An 18,010-nucleotide genomic window follows, 5' to 3' on the forward strand; every position below is an offset into this window, starting at 1 on the left:
CCCCCGCTTCCAACCGCCCCCCCGGCCCCGCCCCCGTGTCCAACCGTCCTCCTAGCCCCGCCCCCGCCTCCAACCGCCCCCCCTGGCCCCGCCTGTGGCTTCACCCGCGCCGTGCGGGGCGCCCCACCGCCACCCTGCCGCGGGCCCCGGGGGGCAAGAGCCCTGTCCTTGCTCCCGGGGCTGCGGAAGACACCTGGCCGCTTTCGGGACCAGCCCTTCCCCTGGGGGCTCCGGCCTCTCCGGGTCGACGGAACCGTTTCCCGGTGAACGAGCCTCACGCCGCGGCGGCCGCGGTGCTCTCGACGTCTCCTTGGGAGCCACACGCCGCATCCGGTGAAGTGAGCTGTAGCTCACGAAAGCTCACGCTCAAATAAATTGGTTCGTCTCTAAGGTGCCACCAGTCCTCCTCTTCTCTTTACGCCGCACAAATGTCACGCAAGTCTCTTATGCTCACCGCTCCCGCCGTACAGACACACGTCAGCCGATGGCCCGCCGGGATCCGCGGCTCCAGGGGTCCCCAGCGCCCATGCGCGTCATGGGCGAGCCGTGGGTACCGTGCAGCTCGTTGTACTGCAGTCTCAGGTTGATTCCCAAAGAACATGTGTGACGAAGTGAGACTGTTCTTAATGTTTCCTCTGAATAGTGTGGGGGTGCCTCAGTTTCCCCTAGGCAGTTCTTAAGTCTCTAGGGGGTGGAGTAAGGGTGTATGATCATTGCAGAGCCCTAGAGGGCAGGTGTGTGCAGGAGTCTGGACACAGAGAATGGCCGACACCCTGTTTCCTGGCCACTGATGGCCTGGGCCTATCCCCCCTGCAAGGTGAGAGCTGAAGGGTTGGAGAACAAAGGAATCAGGTGACCACCTGGCCCGGGAAAGGAACAAAGCCCAGAGCAGGGGGGGCTGGAGGGTTTTTCAGTTTGGGGCTGGCTGGGACTTGGAGTGAAGGGCAGACGTGGTTGTCTGGCTCACTGCCCCCCAAAATGGACCCAGCTGAGGGGTCCCGTTCTCTGCACCTGCAAGCTCTGTCTTAGACCATGTTCCTGTCGTCTAATAAACCTTCTGTTTTACTGGCTGGCTGAGAGTCCCGTCTGACTGCGGAGTTGGGGTGCAGGACCCTCTGGCTTCCCCAGGAGCCCCGCCTGAGCGGACTCGCTGTGGGAAGCGCACGGAGGGGCAGAGGACGCTGAATGCTCCGAGGTCAGACCCAGGAAGGTGGAAGCTGTGTGAGCTGTGTGTCCTGAAGACAGGCTGCTCACAGAAAGGCGACTGCCCCAGAGTCCTGACTGGCTTCATGGGGAGCAGTTCCAGAGCATCGCCCAGGGACTCCGTGACAACTGGTGGCAGCGGTGGGATGTACTGCACCCCGTGGATGGTGCTTCCTGCAGTAAGTGACTGGGGAGCAGTAACACGAAGGGGGATTGCCGAGGACCAGGTCTGCTGAAGGCTCAGAGAGGAGCGGTTTCGGGGGGCGGTTAACCCCTGGGAGTGTGTGACCAGCGAGAAGGACTGTGCAGTAACAGGGTTCCCCTGGGGATTGCAGCGAGCAGTCCAAGGGGCGGAGGAGTCTGCAGCTCGACCCTGGCAAAGAGGGGGTGACCTCGAGAAGGGCTGGCACACTAGGGGTTCTCCCTGGAAACCGTGGGGAGCTGAGAACACACGGGCCTGTGAGTCCACAACAACTTGGGAGGAGCGGAGTCACCGTCTCCTTAAGAAGGACATTGTAACCCTGTGCAGAAAGAGAGGGTTGAGCGTTGGAAAGTTCACCAAAGCAGAGTTAATCGTGCAGCTGGAGGAGGATGACCGCTCTAAGGAACAGATTCCTGACCCCAACTGGGGCTATAGCAGGATCTGGGAGCAGCTGGAGCAAGAGCCAGGCATCGCCAAGACTCCTGTCCCCGACCAGACGGGGGTCTTCACGATCGGGCTCTCCATCGGGGGATCGAGACGGACGGGATTGGAGCTGAGTCTGAGAGAGCAAGAGGACCGTGGGAGACAGTGAGAGCCCGAGAAAGAGCTGCAGAAGCAGCACCAGCATGAACTGGCGGTGGGGGAGCGGAGAGGCCTAGGGGACCTCCCCGGGGTGAGTTGGGATAGATCCCGGGGAGCCAGTTCCTCAGGGAACCTCGAGACTAAATTGCTGCCCCTGGTTAAGTGGGGGGGGTGTGTGTGTGGATGCCCACCTCACTGCCTTTGAGCAGGCTGGCGATTTGAACCAAGGGGACCCTGCGGAAAAGCCCTGGTGTCTAGCTCCCTTGCTGGGTCCCAAGGCCATAGACTCCGTCAGCCAGATGGGTGGGGAGGGGGACAGGCTCCCACTCCTGACCCCAACCTATATGTCTGTGTGGAGTTTCCTGGGGCCAGGCCCCTCGGACCTCCAGTGGGAGCAGAAGGTGATGGTCAATGGGGAGACATTCTTGGGGTGGCCAAAGGGCATGGGCTGCATAAACCTTCCCACATGCGGCCTGCGAGTGCTATCGACCACGCCTGACCTAAGGGAGGGCGTGAAACTGGAGGGGCCTGGTGTAACTCCTACCAAGGAATGGGAGAGATGCTGGGGCATCCATGGGAACGTTGGTGGCTTCGAACTTCCCCAGGTCACCGGCTAAAGTGACCCCGCTCAGTTCGATCTCGAAGGGGGGAGAGATGTGACGAAGTGAGACTGTTCTTAATGTTTCCTCTGAATAGTGTGGGGGTGCCTCAGTTTCCCCTAGGCAGTTCTTAAGTCTCTAGGGGGTGGAGTAAGGGTGTATGATCATTGCAGAGCCCTAGAGGGCAGGTGTGTGCAGGAGTCTGGACACAGAGAATGGCCGACACCCTGTTTCCTGGCAACTGATGGCCTGGGCCCTTCCCCCCCCTGCAAGGTGAGAGCTAAAGGGTTGGAGAACAAAGGAATCAGGTGACCACCTGGCCCGGGAAAGGAACAAAGCCCAGAGGAGGAGGGGCTGGAGGGGGTTTTCAGTTTGGGGCTGGCTGGGGACATGGAGTGAAGTGCAGACGTGGTTGTCTGGCTCACTGCCCCCCAAAATGGACCCAGCTGAGGGGTCCCGTTCTCTGCACCTGCAAGCTCTGTTTTAGACCATGTTCCTGTCGTCTAATAAACCTTATGTTTTACTGGCTGGCTGAGAGTCCCGTCTGACTGCGGAGTTGGGGGGCAGGACCCTCTGGCTTCCCCAGGAGCCCCACCTGAGCGGACTCGCTGGGGGGAAGCGCACGGAGGGGCAGAGGATGCTGAATGCTCCGAGGTCAGACCCAGGAAGGTGGAAGCTGTGTGAGCTGTGTGTCCTGAAGACAGGCTGCTCACAGAAAGGCGACTGCCCCAGAGTCCTGACTGGCTTCATGGGGAGCAGTTCCAGAGCATCGCCCAGGGACTCCGTGATAACATGGCTTTCCGTTTCAAATGGAGTTTATTCTGACAAGTTTTAAAGTCTATTTCTGTTAAGAGGACCACGCCGCAAGGAGAGAGTTGTGTAACCTTTTACCCAGGTAGAGTGTAGGGGTTACCGAGTTCCCCTAGTTCTTCTTAGCAAAGGAAAGACATGACTTCTGTGATGAGATGTCCATATACATTTATAAGAAAGATGATGGACGCGTGAGGCCATTACTAGTTTTTTTGTTTTGTTCTTTTTTGTTAAAAACATCTGCAACCAGTTATTTTTATGGGTAGTCAGACCGCTTTTCTTTTGAAAAGGCCATATATTAAAGCACAGCCGTTGAACCGTTAGGCCAGGCTGTGGAGATGTCCTCAAAGCTGGCCTTAATTTTCTTTAATTTTTATCTTTGGGGTTCACACATCCACACTGAATGTGGATTTCAAGAACAGATAACTGAAAACTGCTGGATTAGGGAAGAATTTTCCAAAATGATGTTAATCCAAAGTTTGCCTCATTCCAACTGCATTGGCTCATGTTGTCGGTATCCCAGGCATACTTCACCCTGATTTTCCCAGAGATCTCAGGGGACGCCCCATAAAGTGGAGTAAGCTGGAATTGTCAACCATAAAGACCACGATACAGGCTGAACTCTTTCACCTTTCCAGTCAACAAGTTCTCTAAGAAAGATTGATCCCCTCTGGGGAAGGAAGTCATGTCATCAGTGACAGGCTCTGGCAGCCTTTTCCATCTCCCTGTACTTGAGAAAACCCAGCAGTGGGGAGTGCTGGCCCAGCTGCCCAATCACTTGGTTTCTTGACTACAGCTGCTGCTCCTACTGTACGTGAGTACGAACACTCCGAGAGCTGGAGACCTCCAACCCCTCGTCACTTCAGCGTTCCTTGTCCCATTGTCTATCTTTCCTTTTATGGACTGGTAGATGTCCTGGCTTTCCTATCACAGTAGGGTGTGACTGTGGCTGAGTGGGCGCGCACCAGTGTTGTTCACCTGTGGAATGCACACAGGGAACGCACCAGATAGAAAACGTCTCCAAATCTAAATGTCCCTTAAACTCTGCTTGAATGTGTCCTCCCCATTCTGGGAAGTCTGAAGAAACTAAACTGTTAACTGTAAACTATTCAGTGACAAGCTGTTAAATTTCTGCTTATTAAAGCCCCAGTGTGGTCTCGATCTGGGTAGGAGGGGGAAAGAGAAGGGTTTAGCTAATCATGAAATCTAAGGAGGAAGATTTAATTGGCTTTGGGGTTGTAGCTTAAACATGAACAATGTTTTGGTTTCAGTGTTGAAATATCCAACTGCCTTAGGGTGGATTGCACTGCCTGTGGGTGATGGGGTCCCCAGAGTGAAACCTGAACTGCGGGGACTTCTGAGCCCTCCAAACCTACCCCACTCGGCTGCCTCACACTGATGCTGATGTCAAGCTCCAACCCTTTGACAGGCACTGGACGTACACAGCCATCCACAGACAGGGACACACCCAATTGTGTTACACGAATGATCTCCCAGCCACTCATAAACCATCAATAGGTTCTAGCCAATTCTCCCCAGCTCCCCAGCCTTGCACCCCAGAACTGTCCCATTTTGCACTGGTCAGAAGCCTGGCTACTGTAAGTTCATTACCTAGTTTGCCACTTTGTCAAAGGAAAGTGGACATGACCCAGCCTTTGTAACCTGAGCAGATTTCTCAAGCACTTTAGACCAGGGGTGGGCAAACTTTTTGGCCTGAGGGCCACATCGGGGTTGTAAAATGGTATGGAGGCCCCGGTAAGGAAGCCTGGCCCTCGCCACCCTCCAGAGTTCCTTCCCCACTCTGAAATCTGGGGTTCAGGTGTGGGGACCCACATGAAAGACCCCCTAAGCTTATTCTTACCAGTTTAGGTTAAAACTTTCCCAAGGCACAGATTCCTTTCTTGCCTTGGGATCGCTGCCACCAACAAGTGGTTTAACAGACTTTCAGGGAAAGGACCACTTGTAGGAGTCCTATTCCCCAAAAATATTCCCCCAAGTCTACACCCCCTTTCCTGGGGAAGGCTTGAGCATATATCCTCACCAATTGGTTACAAAGGGACTACAGACCCAAACCCCTGGGTCTTAGAACAATGGAAAAATCAGTCAGGTTCTTAAAAAGAAGGATTTTATTTAAAAAGAAAAAGGTAAAAGAACCACCTCTGTAAACTTAGGCTGGTAGTTAACCTTACAGAGTAGCAGAAAATTCGAAGAGCACAGAGGAACCCCCTCTAGCCTTAGTTTCAAAGTTACAACAAAACAGGGATAAACCTCCCTCTAGCAAAGGGAAAAATTTACAAGTTGAGAAAACAATGGTAGACTAATACGCCTTCTCTGGCTGTTACTTACAAGTTTGAAATATGAGAGACTTGTTCAGAAAGATTTGGAGAATATGGATTCATGTCCGGTCCCAATTAGTCCCAAGAGTGAACAGCCACAGAAACAAAGAACCCAAAACAAAACCTCTCCCCCCCACCACATTTGAAATTTCTTTTTGCCCCCATTGGTTCCTTTGGTCAGGTGCCAACCAGTTTACTTGAGCTTCTTAAACCATTACAGGTAAGGAGAAATTTAGGCTACCCCTATGCTTATGACACCCTCGACACACTTCCTGCCCCCTGACTGCCCCCCTCAGAGACCCCAACCCATCCAGCGCCCCCGGTCCTTGTCCCCTGACTGCCCCCTTCTGGGACCCCACCCCCATCCAACTCCTCCCCCCCCCAACATTCCCTGTCCCCTAGCTGCCCTGATCCCTATCCACACCCCGACAGGCCCCCCGGGACTCCCATGCCTATCTAACCCCCATTCCCCATCCACCAGACTGCCCCCACAGAACCTCCACCAATTCAACCACCCCCTGCTCCCTTTACCCTGACCAACCCTCAGGACCTCCCTCCCCAAACCGCCCCGTGGGACCTCACCCCGTATCCAACCGCCCAATGCTCCCTGTCCCCTGACTGCCCCCCAATACCATCTGCCCCTTATCCCAATCCCCCTGCTCCCCACCCCCTTACCATGCTGCTCAGAGTGGCAGGACAGGCTTATTAGAAAGTCTGGGTGGGCGCAAGCCGTGCTGCTGGCAGGAGCGGTGGGCCAGAGGCTCCCCACACAGCGGTGGCGTCGCTGCGGGGGAGGGGGAGAAGCGTGGGAGGGGCCGGGCATGAGCCTCAACAGCCGGGAGCTCAGGGGCTGGGCAGGACAGTCCTGTGGGCCGGATGTGGCTTGCGGGCCATAGTTTACCCACCTTTGCTTAAGACAAACTCACTGGTAAGGATAAAACATTAAAATAAGTTTAACTATAGAAAGATAGACTTTAAGTGATTATAAGTGGTAAGCATAAAGGTCAAAGTTAGTTATCCTAAGAAATAAAAATAGAAACACCCATTGTAAACCTAAACTTTTATTCTAAGCAAGAGTTGGCTCAAACAGCTTTTCTCACCCTGACAGCTGGTGCGAGCAGGTAACAGTTCCTCAATACACAAACTGGCCCCTTTTCCACCCTGGAACCAAACTCCCCAGTTCAGTCTTTGTCTTCCAGACATCCCTCCAGATGTTGAGATGGGAGGGAGGCGAGAGCCCAAGTGATGATGTCACTCCCTCTCTCTTTATACCTTCTTCCAGCTTGCTAGAAAGATCCTTCTTGTGAGCTGTGTTAATCCACCCCCATGGCATACATGCCTTCTCCAAGTGTTCTCTGCGCTAGTGGATGGTGGGTTGATGAGCCATTGTGCCCTCTGGCTGTAGATGGCGGCTACTTTGTCATAACTGAAAGGCTTGTTGTGGGTGTTCCCAACAGCGTAACGTTCTCAGTCATGCATGTAGCAATGCTTCAAACAACCCAACAAGACATTAATGTTGAACAGATTAGGGCTTTCAAAATGATACCTCCCAAGGCATACTTTGTACAAAGCATATCGCAATCGTATCACCACGGTAACTATGGGGGTGCCCTTGTGTTGCTTTTGGATCCAGAGTGCCACACCTCCCCGTTAGTTTACTACAGGAGTGTTAGTCACTGTCTGATGCGGAGGCAGTGTGCCCAAGGTCCTTCTTAGGTTTTGACCATAGAACTCCCAAGCGTTGCTAAACCTGGTAGTGTTTCCCACATGTGCTCTTGCAAAGTTCTGTGTATCTTTTAACACTTTCTGGATTAGTCTGATGATCTCAAAATTAGCCAGTATGCCATCTCTGGGTTGCTAGAAAGTCTCTCTTTGTATCTGTGCAGCATTGTTAATCCTTCTGCTTTTTCAACTGGTACTAGCTCAATACAGATATTCAGGTTTTCTAGAGTGTAGGTATCTTGGCATTTAGCCATCAATGCAATGAGGTTGTGTGCCTCAGTTTCCCCTTTCTCTCAGCAGACCAAGTTTATTATGGTTTCTGCAGAGGATAATCTCACAAAACCAAGACGATAAGTGTCCAGCGCCTGTGTTGAGGACAGCAGAATTAACACAGGCTAGTTGTTGTCTGCTTTCTCTCAGAACAGGGCATTTATTCCTCAGGTGCATTACAGTGATAGCAACTTTTCGGCTCTTCTGTTTTCACAGGAGGTTTGGGATGGGGATTAGAGGAATGGTTTGGGGGATGAGTGCCCAGCTTCCCAGCCACCCTCCTTTTTCCCAGGGGTAAAACGGGAACCCTGCTTCCCACCAGGTTTAAACTTCCCTTTCTGTGGTTTACACTCAATAGACAGAATCATAGAATATCAGGGTTGGAAGGGACCTCAGGAGGTCATCTAGTCCAACCCCTTGCTCAAAGCAGGACCAATCCCCAACTAAATCATCTCAGCCAGGGCTTTGTCAAGCCTGGGTCTGCTAGAAGGCATCAGCTAGAGACACCACCTCATCCAAAAAGAAGAGGAGTACTTGTGGCACCTTAGAGACTAACCAATTTATTTGAGCATAAGCTTTTGTGAGCTACAGCTCACTTCATCAGATGCTGTCATAAATATAAAGGGAAGGGTAAACCCCTTTGAAATCTCTCTTGGCTAGGGGAAAGCTCCTCTCACCTGTAAAGGGTTAAGAAGCTAAAGGTAACCTCGCTGGCACCTGACCAAAATGACCAATGAGGAGACAAGATACTTTCAAAAGCTGGGAGGAGGGAGAGAAACAAAGGGTCTGTGTCTGTCTATATGCTGGTCTTTGTCGGGGATAGACCAGGAATGGAGTCTTAGAACTGTTAGTAAGTAATCTAGCTAGGTATGTGTTAGATTATGATTTCTTTAAATGGCTGAGAAAAGAATTGTGCTGAATAGAATAACTATTTCTGTCTGTGTATCTTTTTTGTAACTTAAGGTTTTGCCTAGAGGGGTTCTCTATGTTTTTGAATCTAATTACCCTGTAAGACATCTACCATCCTGATTTTGCAGGAGGGATTTCTTCATTTCTATTTACTTCTATTTTTATTAAAAGCCTTCTTGTAAGAAACTGAATGCTTTTTCATTGTTCTCAGATCGAAGGGTTTGGGTCTGTGGTCACCTATGCAAATTGGTGAGGATTTTTACCAAACCTTTCCCAGGAAGTGGGGTGCAAGGGTTGGGAGGATTTTGGGGGGAAAGACATGTCCAAACTACATTTCCCAGGAAACCCAGTTAGAGTTTGGTGGTGGCAGTGGAGATCCAGGGACAAAGAATAAAATTAATTTGTACCTTGGGGAAGTTTTAACCTAATCTAGTGAAAGTAAGCTTAGGAGGTTTTCATGCAGGTCCCCACATCTGTACCCTAGAGTTCAGAGTGGGGGAGGAACCTTGACACATGTCATGTAACAAATCTCTGTGAAGGTTATGCTCTACTGAATCTATTCATCCTATTTGTATGCATGTATCATTTCTGTATTTGAAATTATGAATATTGGCTATGTACTTGCTTGATTTTTAAGTAGCCTTTGTAAAGGCTTCTTGAGAAAGGAGTGTGCAAATTAAGTGCCCAATGAAGAACCACTTAAGCGAACAATGAACTTGAAGACTGTCCGGTTTGGCCAATGTACATAGCAGAGGGGCATAGCTGGCACATGATGGTATATATCACATTGGTAGATACCAAACCGGACAGTCTCTATGCAAAAGAATAAATGGACACAAATCTGACATCAGGAATCAGAACGTTCAAAAACTGATAGGAGAACACTTCAACCTCTCTGGCCACTTGGTAAAAGTTCTAAGGGTGGCAATTTTGCAACAGAAAAGCTTCAGAGAAACCGCTGAGCTTGAATTAATATGTAAACTAGATACTATTAACTTGGGTTTGAATAGAGACTGGGAGTGGCTGGGTCATTACACATATTGAATCTATTTCCCTATGTTAAGTATCCTCACTCCTGCTTGTCAACTGTCTAAATGGGCCATCTTGATTATCACTACAAAAGTTTTTTTTCTCCTGCTGATAATAGCTCATCTTAATTAATTAGCCTCTTACAATTGGTATGGCAACTTCCTCATTCTCTGTGTGTGTGTGTGTGTATATATATATAGCTTCTTACTATATGTTCCATTCTATGCATCTGATGAAGTGGGCTGTAGCCCACGAAAGCTTATGCTCCAATAAATGTGTTAGTCTCGAAGGTGCCACAAGTCCTCCCGTTCTTTTTACGAGAAAGAGCTGCCCTGTCATTGGAGAAGCGCGTGGCAATTGCACTGTGGAAACTGGCTTCTCCAGAATGCTACCAATTGGTCGCTAGCCAGTTCGGAGTGGGAAAGTTGACCATTGGAGGCATGTTGACAAGTGTGCAGGGCCATTAATTGCATCCTGCTCTGAAAGACTGAGACTCTGGGCAACGTGTGTGACATTGTGGATGGCTTTGCACAAATGGGCTTCCCAAACTGTGGAGGGGGATAGACGGCACACACATTCCAATTCTGGCACCTGACTACCTAGCCACCAAGTACATTAATCACAAGGGATATTTTTCTATAGTTCTCCAGGCACTTGTGGATGACCGTGGGCGTTTCACGGACATTAACGCAGACTGATCTGGAAAGGGGCAAGACACACGTATCTTTCAGGACACTGGCCTATTCAGGAAGCTGAAAGATCACTGTAGGGGAAGTCAAAATGCCCATTGTGATCCTGGGAGACCCTGCTTACCCCTTAATGCCATGGCTTATGAAGCCATATATGGGGCATCTTGACAGCAGCAAGGAGCTGTTCAACAACAGGCTGAGCAAGTGCAGAATGACTGTTGAGTGTGCTTTTGGCCATTTAAATCCCCACTGGCGCTGCCTATATGGCAGGCTGGCCTGACCAATGATAATATTCCTAAGCTTATAGCTGCGTGCTGTACGCCCCATAATATTTGTGAAGGAAAGGGTGAAAGCTTCACTCAGGGCTGGACCTCTGAGGCTCAGCACCTGGAGGCTGAATTTGAATAGCCAGAGACCAGGGCTATTAGAGGGGCACAACGTGGGGTCATCAGGGATGCCTCGAGGCAGCAATTTGAAACTGAAAACCACTAATATATGTTGCTATGCATTGGAGTTCAGTGCTTGTAATGCTAAGAGGTGACTGGTGCAGACGATGCACTATAAAGATTTAAGAAAATTGTGTGTTTCTTTGCAAGGCTCTGTTTGCTTTCCAGGAATGGAATAAAGATTGCTTTCAAACCAAAACTATTCTTTTATTAAAAAGCAACCACCGGAGGAGAGGGAAAAACAACACCACCACATCAGCACTGTGGGGGATGGGGGAAGGGAGGGTCCCATGAGGAGGTGGAGTCCAGGGACGGTTAAAGATTTGTGTATGCCCAGGTATCATATGCAACCTTATCCTTTGGAGTACAGTGCAGCGGGTACCGTACTTCAGCAGGAATAAACTGCAGAGGGACGGGTGTTGAATGCACTGGGTACTGGGCGTCCGCAGGGCTGGACTGTGATGGGGCAGGAGTGGAAGGCAGCGGGTACAGACTGGAGCCAGGAGGTTGCTAAGAGTGTGTTGGCGGTGTCTGGGGGATGCATGTCTGGGGATGCGGATGCAGGGGAGGGCAATCATGGAGCTGTTCGGTTTGCAGTGCTAGTAGCACCAGGAGTGAGTCTGCTTGGCGCTCCTTAACGTTTAAGAGCCCCTCCCTGGCTTCGTTCTGGCGCACCATTCTCCTTTACGTCCCTCTTCACGCTGTCCGGTCACTCCTTTTAATTCTTGTTTTTCAGCTGCGGAGTGCATCATGACCTCATGCAGAAAGTTCTTTAGTTCTTCATGGCCGCTTTCTAATTCTCAGCAGCTGTTTTGCCAGCGATAACAAAGAGGAAGGCTGGCTCCCAAGGGCGTATCTGTGAAACCAAAATGCACATTTTACAGAAGCGGTATTGTTTGCAACACAGAGATCACTGATGCAGTGATTTAAAACACAGCCACTGTTCACATACCTGTCCCTAACTGGCTAACCCAGGCAAGAAAACATGAGCCACAAGACCCCGAAAATGGTAACAGCAGGGGCAGGGGAAATCACTGTTCCAGGACCGTACTGTACACTGGGCACGTGGCTCTTGGGGAGAGACAGCACTGGGGGGGAGGGGTGGGCCTTACAACCATTCCTGTACCCACATTTTCCACAGGCTGTGTTCATTATGGAAGATATCTCGCTGCTGAGGGTGAGCAGAGAATCAAGAGTCTTCTCCAAGACTGTGGCGTACACCCTGTTCCTTATGTAGCTCACCTATGTGCAGCAATGGTCGCCCCCCCACCCCTCCCCTGATGGCAGAGTAGTGCAGGAAAGTTACCCTTAATGGGGCAAGAAACAAAGCAGCTCTGCCAAAGATCCTGCAGCAGCGGCCTGCCCTGTATCTCCATAACAGTTTCATGGAGATCTCTGGGGCAGATTCCCATGAAGCGAGGGAATCAATTATCACCCTGTTCCACCACTCAGACTGGGCATGTGGTGGTACACGCATCATACAGACACAAGCCTGCTTTCTGCAACCCTCCTGCTCCCAAGAACTCACTTCAAGTGATTCCCAAGATCAAAGCCACTTACCAGGGGCCTCCTCTCCTGTTTGTGCTTCACCAAGCTCTGACAGCTGTGGCTGGCTCTCCTTCTCCGGGGCAGAGAAGAGCTCCTGGCTGCATGCATATTTGACCTCTGACTCATCCTCTGCCTCTGGGGATCCCTCCGCTTCCACATCCTTATCCAGGATTTCCTCCTGCTGGCTTGGTCCACTCTCGACTGGCATGTGAGCCACTGAAGTATCCACAGTGGCCTTCACAGTGGAGGTGGGGTCACCACTGATTATCACATCCCGCTCTTTGTAGAACCAGGAGCTCATGGGTGCAGCACCGGAGCGGCGGTTTGCCTCCCATACCATGGAGTAGGCGTTCCACAGCTCCTTCACCTTGACCCTGCATTGCAGTGTGTCCTGGTCATGGCCCCTTTCTCTCATGCATCGTGAAATCTGTCCATCGGTATAATTCCTACAACTAGAGCATAGCTGGAAGGGGACAGCCTCCTCTCCCCAAATGCTGATGAGGCCCAGCAGCTCGGCATTGCTCCAAGCAAGGTCACCTGGAAAGATGTGCTGAGACCACTGCATGTGTCACCAAGCAAACAGGAAGGGGACTTTCAAAATTCCCAAGGAATTTCAGGGGTGGGGTTCACAGTTGGTAGCCTGCGGTCAGTGCAGTAGAGTTCAAACCGATGACCAGAGAGGCGAGAACAGGGATTGTGGGACACCTTCCGGAGGCCAGTCGCAGCGCTGTGATCGACCAGGGTGTCTACACTTGCACCGCGGCGCTGTAGTCCTGGCACAGAAAGCTCTAGGCCTCTCAACGGGGTGGCTTTTTTTTTTTTTTTTTTTTTTTTTTTTTTACAGAGCTGCAATTGCAGTTTCTGTGCACTAAGTGGCTTGGCAGTGTGTACACCTTGGGAGTTACACTGCAGAAAGCTACTTTACTGCGCAGAAACTTGCCAGTGTAGACAAGGCCCTACGTGGCTTACATAAGAACGCAAGACTGGCCATACTGGGTCAGACCAATGGTCCATCTAGCCCAGTGTGTTCCCTGAGAGCGACCAGTGCCAGATGCTTCAGTGGGAATGAAAAGAACAGGCTTGTTGATCTGCAAGATGAAGTTCTTTCACCCTTACATTTAACTTTTTTGGTGTCGATTCCTACTTACCCTATCTTACCACACCTCCCCCAAGGCCTCTGGGCAAATCAGGTGTGCACCACTCCTTTGATACAGACCTGTTCCAATCCAGCTGAATTGAGGCAGACTTTGGGCCAATGTCGTTTTGGAAAAGGCCTGCTTCACCCAGCAGGTTTCTCAAAGTATCCGTTACTGTGAACCGCACTTAGTGTGGATGTGTGAACCCCAAAGATATCAAACAGAAAAGACACACAAGGCCAGCTTTGGGGAGGTTTCCAGAGCCAGGCCTGATGGTTAAATAGCTGTTCTCAAAAGGAAAAGGGTCTTCAGCACCTATAAAAGTAACTGGTTGCAAAATTAAAATTAAATTAAAAAACCAAACCAAAAAAATAACCCAGAAAATCTCCCATCACACGCCCATCACCAGTTTAGATCTTGACATCTCCTGCCTGATGTGACATCCTTGCTTTGCAAACAAGAGCCCTGGGGAACTCTGTGGCTGTTACCCTCTAACTGGGTAAAAGGCTACACATCTTGTCTCAAGTAATTTTCCTCTTCAGGGAAAATTTATTTTAAAATTTATTATAATAAATTCCATTTTAAATAGAAATAATTACAGTCTATACTGGGTCTCTATTCTCATGCATGCTATTTCTCTCACATATTCCCCCACTCTAATTCCTTTGGAGTGAGGTTTTAATTTCAGGATTAGCCACCATTTCCTATGTAGTAGGGAGAGAACTAGAAGAAAACCTGAATTCTGTTGTAACACTGCAAGTTATCACATGATCAGCCTCTTACATTACATTCATTAACTTCATGTTAAATTTCATTGTTGCTGGTAACAACTTATTCAACGATTACAAAATATAAACCTATAGGGCAGCTTTCTCTTGATTCCCATTTCCACCCAGTGAGCTCTGTGTGAAGTCACATTCTACCATAAGCTAGGAGCCTTCCATTTCTGAGAGTTCATTTCTCCCTGGATCTTTTCCCATAAGTGTGGGTGGAAGGGGTCTCACACTACGTGGGAAGGCTGCATCATGAGGAAAAACCACCTGTGCTGTATTTTTACACTTTCTAATCTTTCAAAGTAGCAGCAGGAGAAGAAGTGATACAAATGCATTAGACTTAATAGCAAAACTAAGAGACCAAACTACAGACTCTGGACTTAGCATTCATATATCCTACAATTTGAATTTGGAATTTGATATATTCCCTCATTGGCTACCATCATTTGCCCAGCATAGAAGTGCTTCTTGTCCAACAAGGCAGCCAGATTGGGACCCATAGGCATGGAATGGCTCTGAAGGAATCAGCTCTTTCTTTCTCTGCTTCATGAAACTTTGGATCCAAATGGTAAAACAGAGTTGTGCCCAATGTAATCATGGCATTGTTTAGGAGTGTGATCAATGCCACTTAACAAGGGAGCAGGGACCTAAAAATAGTTTACCTGGGCCACAGGTCACCATAGCTTCCAACTCTGGGGTGAAAATCAACCACCAGTACCTGCAATTTCTATGTGAGTTCTTGTGAAATCCTTGACCTTACTTGGGGTAATTTTACTCTTCTCTGGCGTAGAATTCATCACCAACCACACAACATATCAGTAGCAATAGTGAGGTATAACTCCCCCAAATATGCCCTTTTATTCCTTTAATCTGGTGGCACAGATTTAATTTAGGGACTAAATTCAGGTGCTGCTTAGAATCCCTGTAAGACACCAAATGTCAGGTATCTATTAAAAATAGGTGTCTTTCTGCAGCTCTATCACATTCCATATGGATTTCATTTTCTACACGTTTGCAGCATCTCCCAGGGGTGAGCTGAACAGGAATGTCACTTCCATTTTTCCCATCTCTACCTAGATAGGTATTCTATTTCCCAAATAATAGGCAACATGCACCTGATTAGGAAGCAGGTATCTTCAGGAGTGACCTCTTTCACAGCCTGGACAGAACTGCTTTGGGAGCCAAATGCATGGGTATTTTGCTTAGTTCCAAATCATTTGGTTCTGCTTTAAGCAGGGGGTTGGACTAGATGACCTCCTGGGGTCCCTTCCAACCCTGATATTCTATGATTTACTAGGGAATCCGCTTCCCAGCCCTTTAGAAAAAATACTGACATAACCAATTAAACAACAGGGGTGATTGGGATGGTGATGGTGAATAAGGGAATCCCTCTGATTTACCCTATCTTCTTCTGTTGTTACAGAGGGGAAATGACATTTTTCCCTATCCCTGATCTTTTTTATAGTTTAATATATTTTAAGGGAGGAAAATGGTAGTAAAAATATCTGCTCTCTAACAACCTGAAGCAACAACAGAGCAACTGGGAATGAAACCATTTGTTACTGAAGGGGGAACTTGATGAGTAACAATTGCTTTGAAATGAGGGAACAGTATAATCATGATGCTCAGGGTTTGTTTAGACTAGGAAAAGTGATAGAGTTTAGGTCAGGTCAAGGGGAAAGCCAATGACAACCACTGCACCTGGGCTGCCTCTGCTCTACCACTATACTTGTCTTTTCACACCAAGATCACTCACTTGAGCAGCCAATGCCATGTACAGTCCTAGTGGATGTAAGGCACAGTGTACATTATCTCAGTGTACATTATTGTGAATGAAACCTCTCTCTCCTTCCGGGAGCTGATGAACATTCCTGGTTGGAGGGATACACACTGCTACAACTCAAAAGGAAAGGAGTTGATAGAAAATATCACAGGACTGATCCCAAAGAAGGGTGAGCTGCAAAAGGCAGAAGGAGGCAACTAATCTGGGGGAGCTGAGAGACCATGGTGCACAGATCACTATGAGAAATAGAAAATGTGATTTAAAAAAATAATCTTTGCCCAGCCCTAATCAAGGCATTTGTTACAGTTCTGTCTCATGTGGATTTTCTGATGTCTAATAAGGTGTGAGCTATTTTTGAAGCTTTTCCTACACTCCGAGCACGTGTAAGGCTTCTCTCCTGTATGGATTCTCTGATGTGAGATAAGGTTTGAGCTCTGATTGAAGCTTTTCCCACACTCAGAGCACGTGTAGGGCCTCTCTCCTGTGTGGAGTCGCTGATGTGTGATCAGGGCAGAGCTGCGATTGAAGCTTTTCCCACACTCAGAGCATGTGTAGGGCATCTCTCCTGTGTGGATTCTCTGATGTGTGATCAGGGCAGACCTCTGATTGAAGCTTTTCCCGCACTCAGAGCATGTGTAGGGCATCTCCCCTGTGTGGATTCTACGATGTGTGATAAGGGTCGAGCTCTGATTGAAACTTTTCCCACACTCAGAGCATGTGTAGGGAGTCTCTCCTGTGTGGATTCTACGATGTATGATAAGGGTCGAGCTCTGATTGAAGCTTTTCCCACACTCCGAGCACGTGTAAGGCTTCTCTCCTGTATGGATTCTCTGATGTGAGATAAGGTTTGAGCTCCGATTGAAGGTTTTCCCGCACTCAGCGCATGTGTAGGGCCTCTCTCCTGTGTGGATTCGCTGATGTGTGATCAGGGCAGAGCTGTAATTGAAGTCTTTCCCACACTCAGAGCACGTGTAGGGCATCTCTCCTCTGTGGATTCTCTGATGTGTGATCAGGGCAGACAACTGACTGAATCTTTTCCCGCACTCATAGCACATGTAGCGCGTCTCTCCTGTGTGGATTCTACGATGCGTGATCAGGGTCGAGCTCTGATTGAAACTTTTCCCGCACTCAGAGCACGTGTAGGGCGTCTCGCCGGTGTGGATTCTCTGATGTGTGATAAGGTGTGAATGCCGACTAAAGCTTTTCCCACACTCAGAGCATATGTGGCGTCTCTCTCCTGTGTGGATTCGCTGATGTGAGACGAGGGTTGAACTGTCAACGAAGTGTTTCCCGCACTCAGAGCATCCATAAGGTTTCTCTCCTGTGTGGGTTCTCTGATGCGTGATAAAGTTTGAGCTCTGATTGAAGCTTTTCCCACACTCAGAGCACATGTAGGGTTTCTCTCCAGAGTGGGTTCTCTCATGTGTGAGAAGGTCTGAGCTCCGATTAAAGCTTTTCCCACTCTCATGGGATGTGTAGCGTGTCTCTTCCAAATTGATTCTCTCAAATGTAATATGGTCTGAGTGGCTACTGAAGTTTTCCTCTGGCCTCTGCTCAGTCTCACAGGCTCTCTCTATTTCTGGGAGTGCACAACTCCTGGAACCATTCCCTTTGGATCTTCCTGATAACGTTCCATGTGGTTCTACTTCCTCAGCATCTTCCTGCTGGGGTGTCTCCTCCTCATTCTCAGTCACCATCCCATCACCTGATGGGAGACAAAGAGAATCCAGACATAGGTCACTCCCTGTACCGGAAAGAAAGGAAATCTCAGACAGAGAATGGAAAAAGGGATGAACAAACCAAAATATATGTGGGAGAGATCAAACCTATCAGGAGCTGATTTTCCCCAAACCCTTCCTCACAGGAGAGAGGAAGGGGTCAGTTTTGGTCTGCATCTCACCAGAACCCTCAGGGGAAAGTGAGATTGGAGAGGGACCTTCTGCCAGTTGTCAGTCAGAAGAGGTGGGAAGCCA

At 49.3% G+C, this 18,010-nt stretch overlaps 1 protein-coding gene across 4 annotated transcripts in view; it reads right to left on the minus strand.

Moving 5' to 3' along the window:
- Positions 1–10,983: 10,983 nt before the first annotated feature.
- The window catches only part of LOC144258277 (uncharacterized), a 31,357-nt gene continuing 24,330 nt past the window's right edge, over positions 10,984–18,010 (minus strand). For 3 of the 4 annotated variants that reach the window (XM_077806721.1, XM_077806723.1, XM_077806724.1), the window contains 2 exons: positions 12,358–17,781; positions 10,984–11,653 (listed from right to left, as the gene is read on the minus strand). In XM_077806721.1, coding sequence (XP_077662847.1) covers positions 16,322–17,781 — 1,460 coding nt within the window. In that variant the 3' untranslated portion in view covers positions 10,984–11,653; positions 12,358–16,321. The remainder of the gene's footprint in view (positions 11,654–12,357; positions 17,782–18,010) is intronic. The other variant, XM_077806722.1, reaches the window with a different exon arrangement.

Source organism: Eretmochelys imbricata, chromosome 28 (assembly GCF_965152235.1).
Source record: "Eretmochelys imbricata isolate rEreImb1 chromosome 28, rEreImb1.hap1, whole genome shotgun sequence".
In the NCBI taxonomy this organism is placed as follows: domain Eukaryota; kingdom Metazoa; phylum Chordata; order Testudines; family Cheloniidae; genus Eretmochelys; species Eretmochelys imbricata.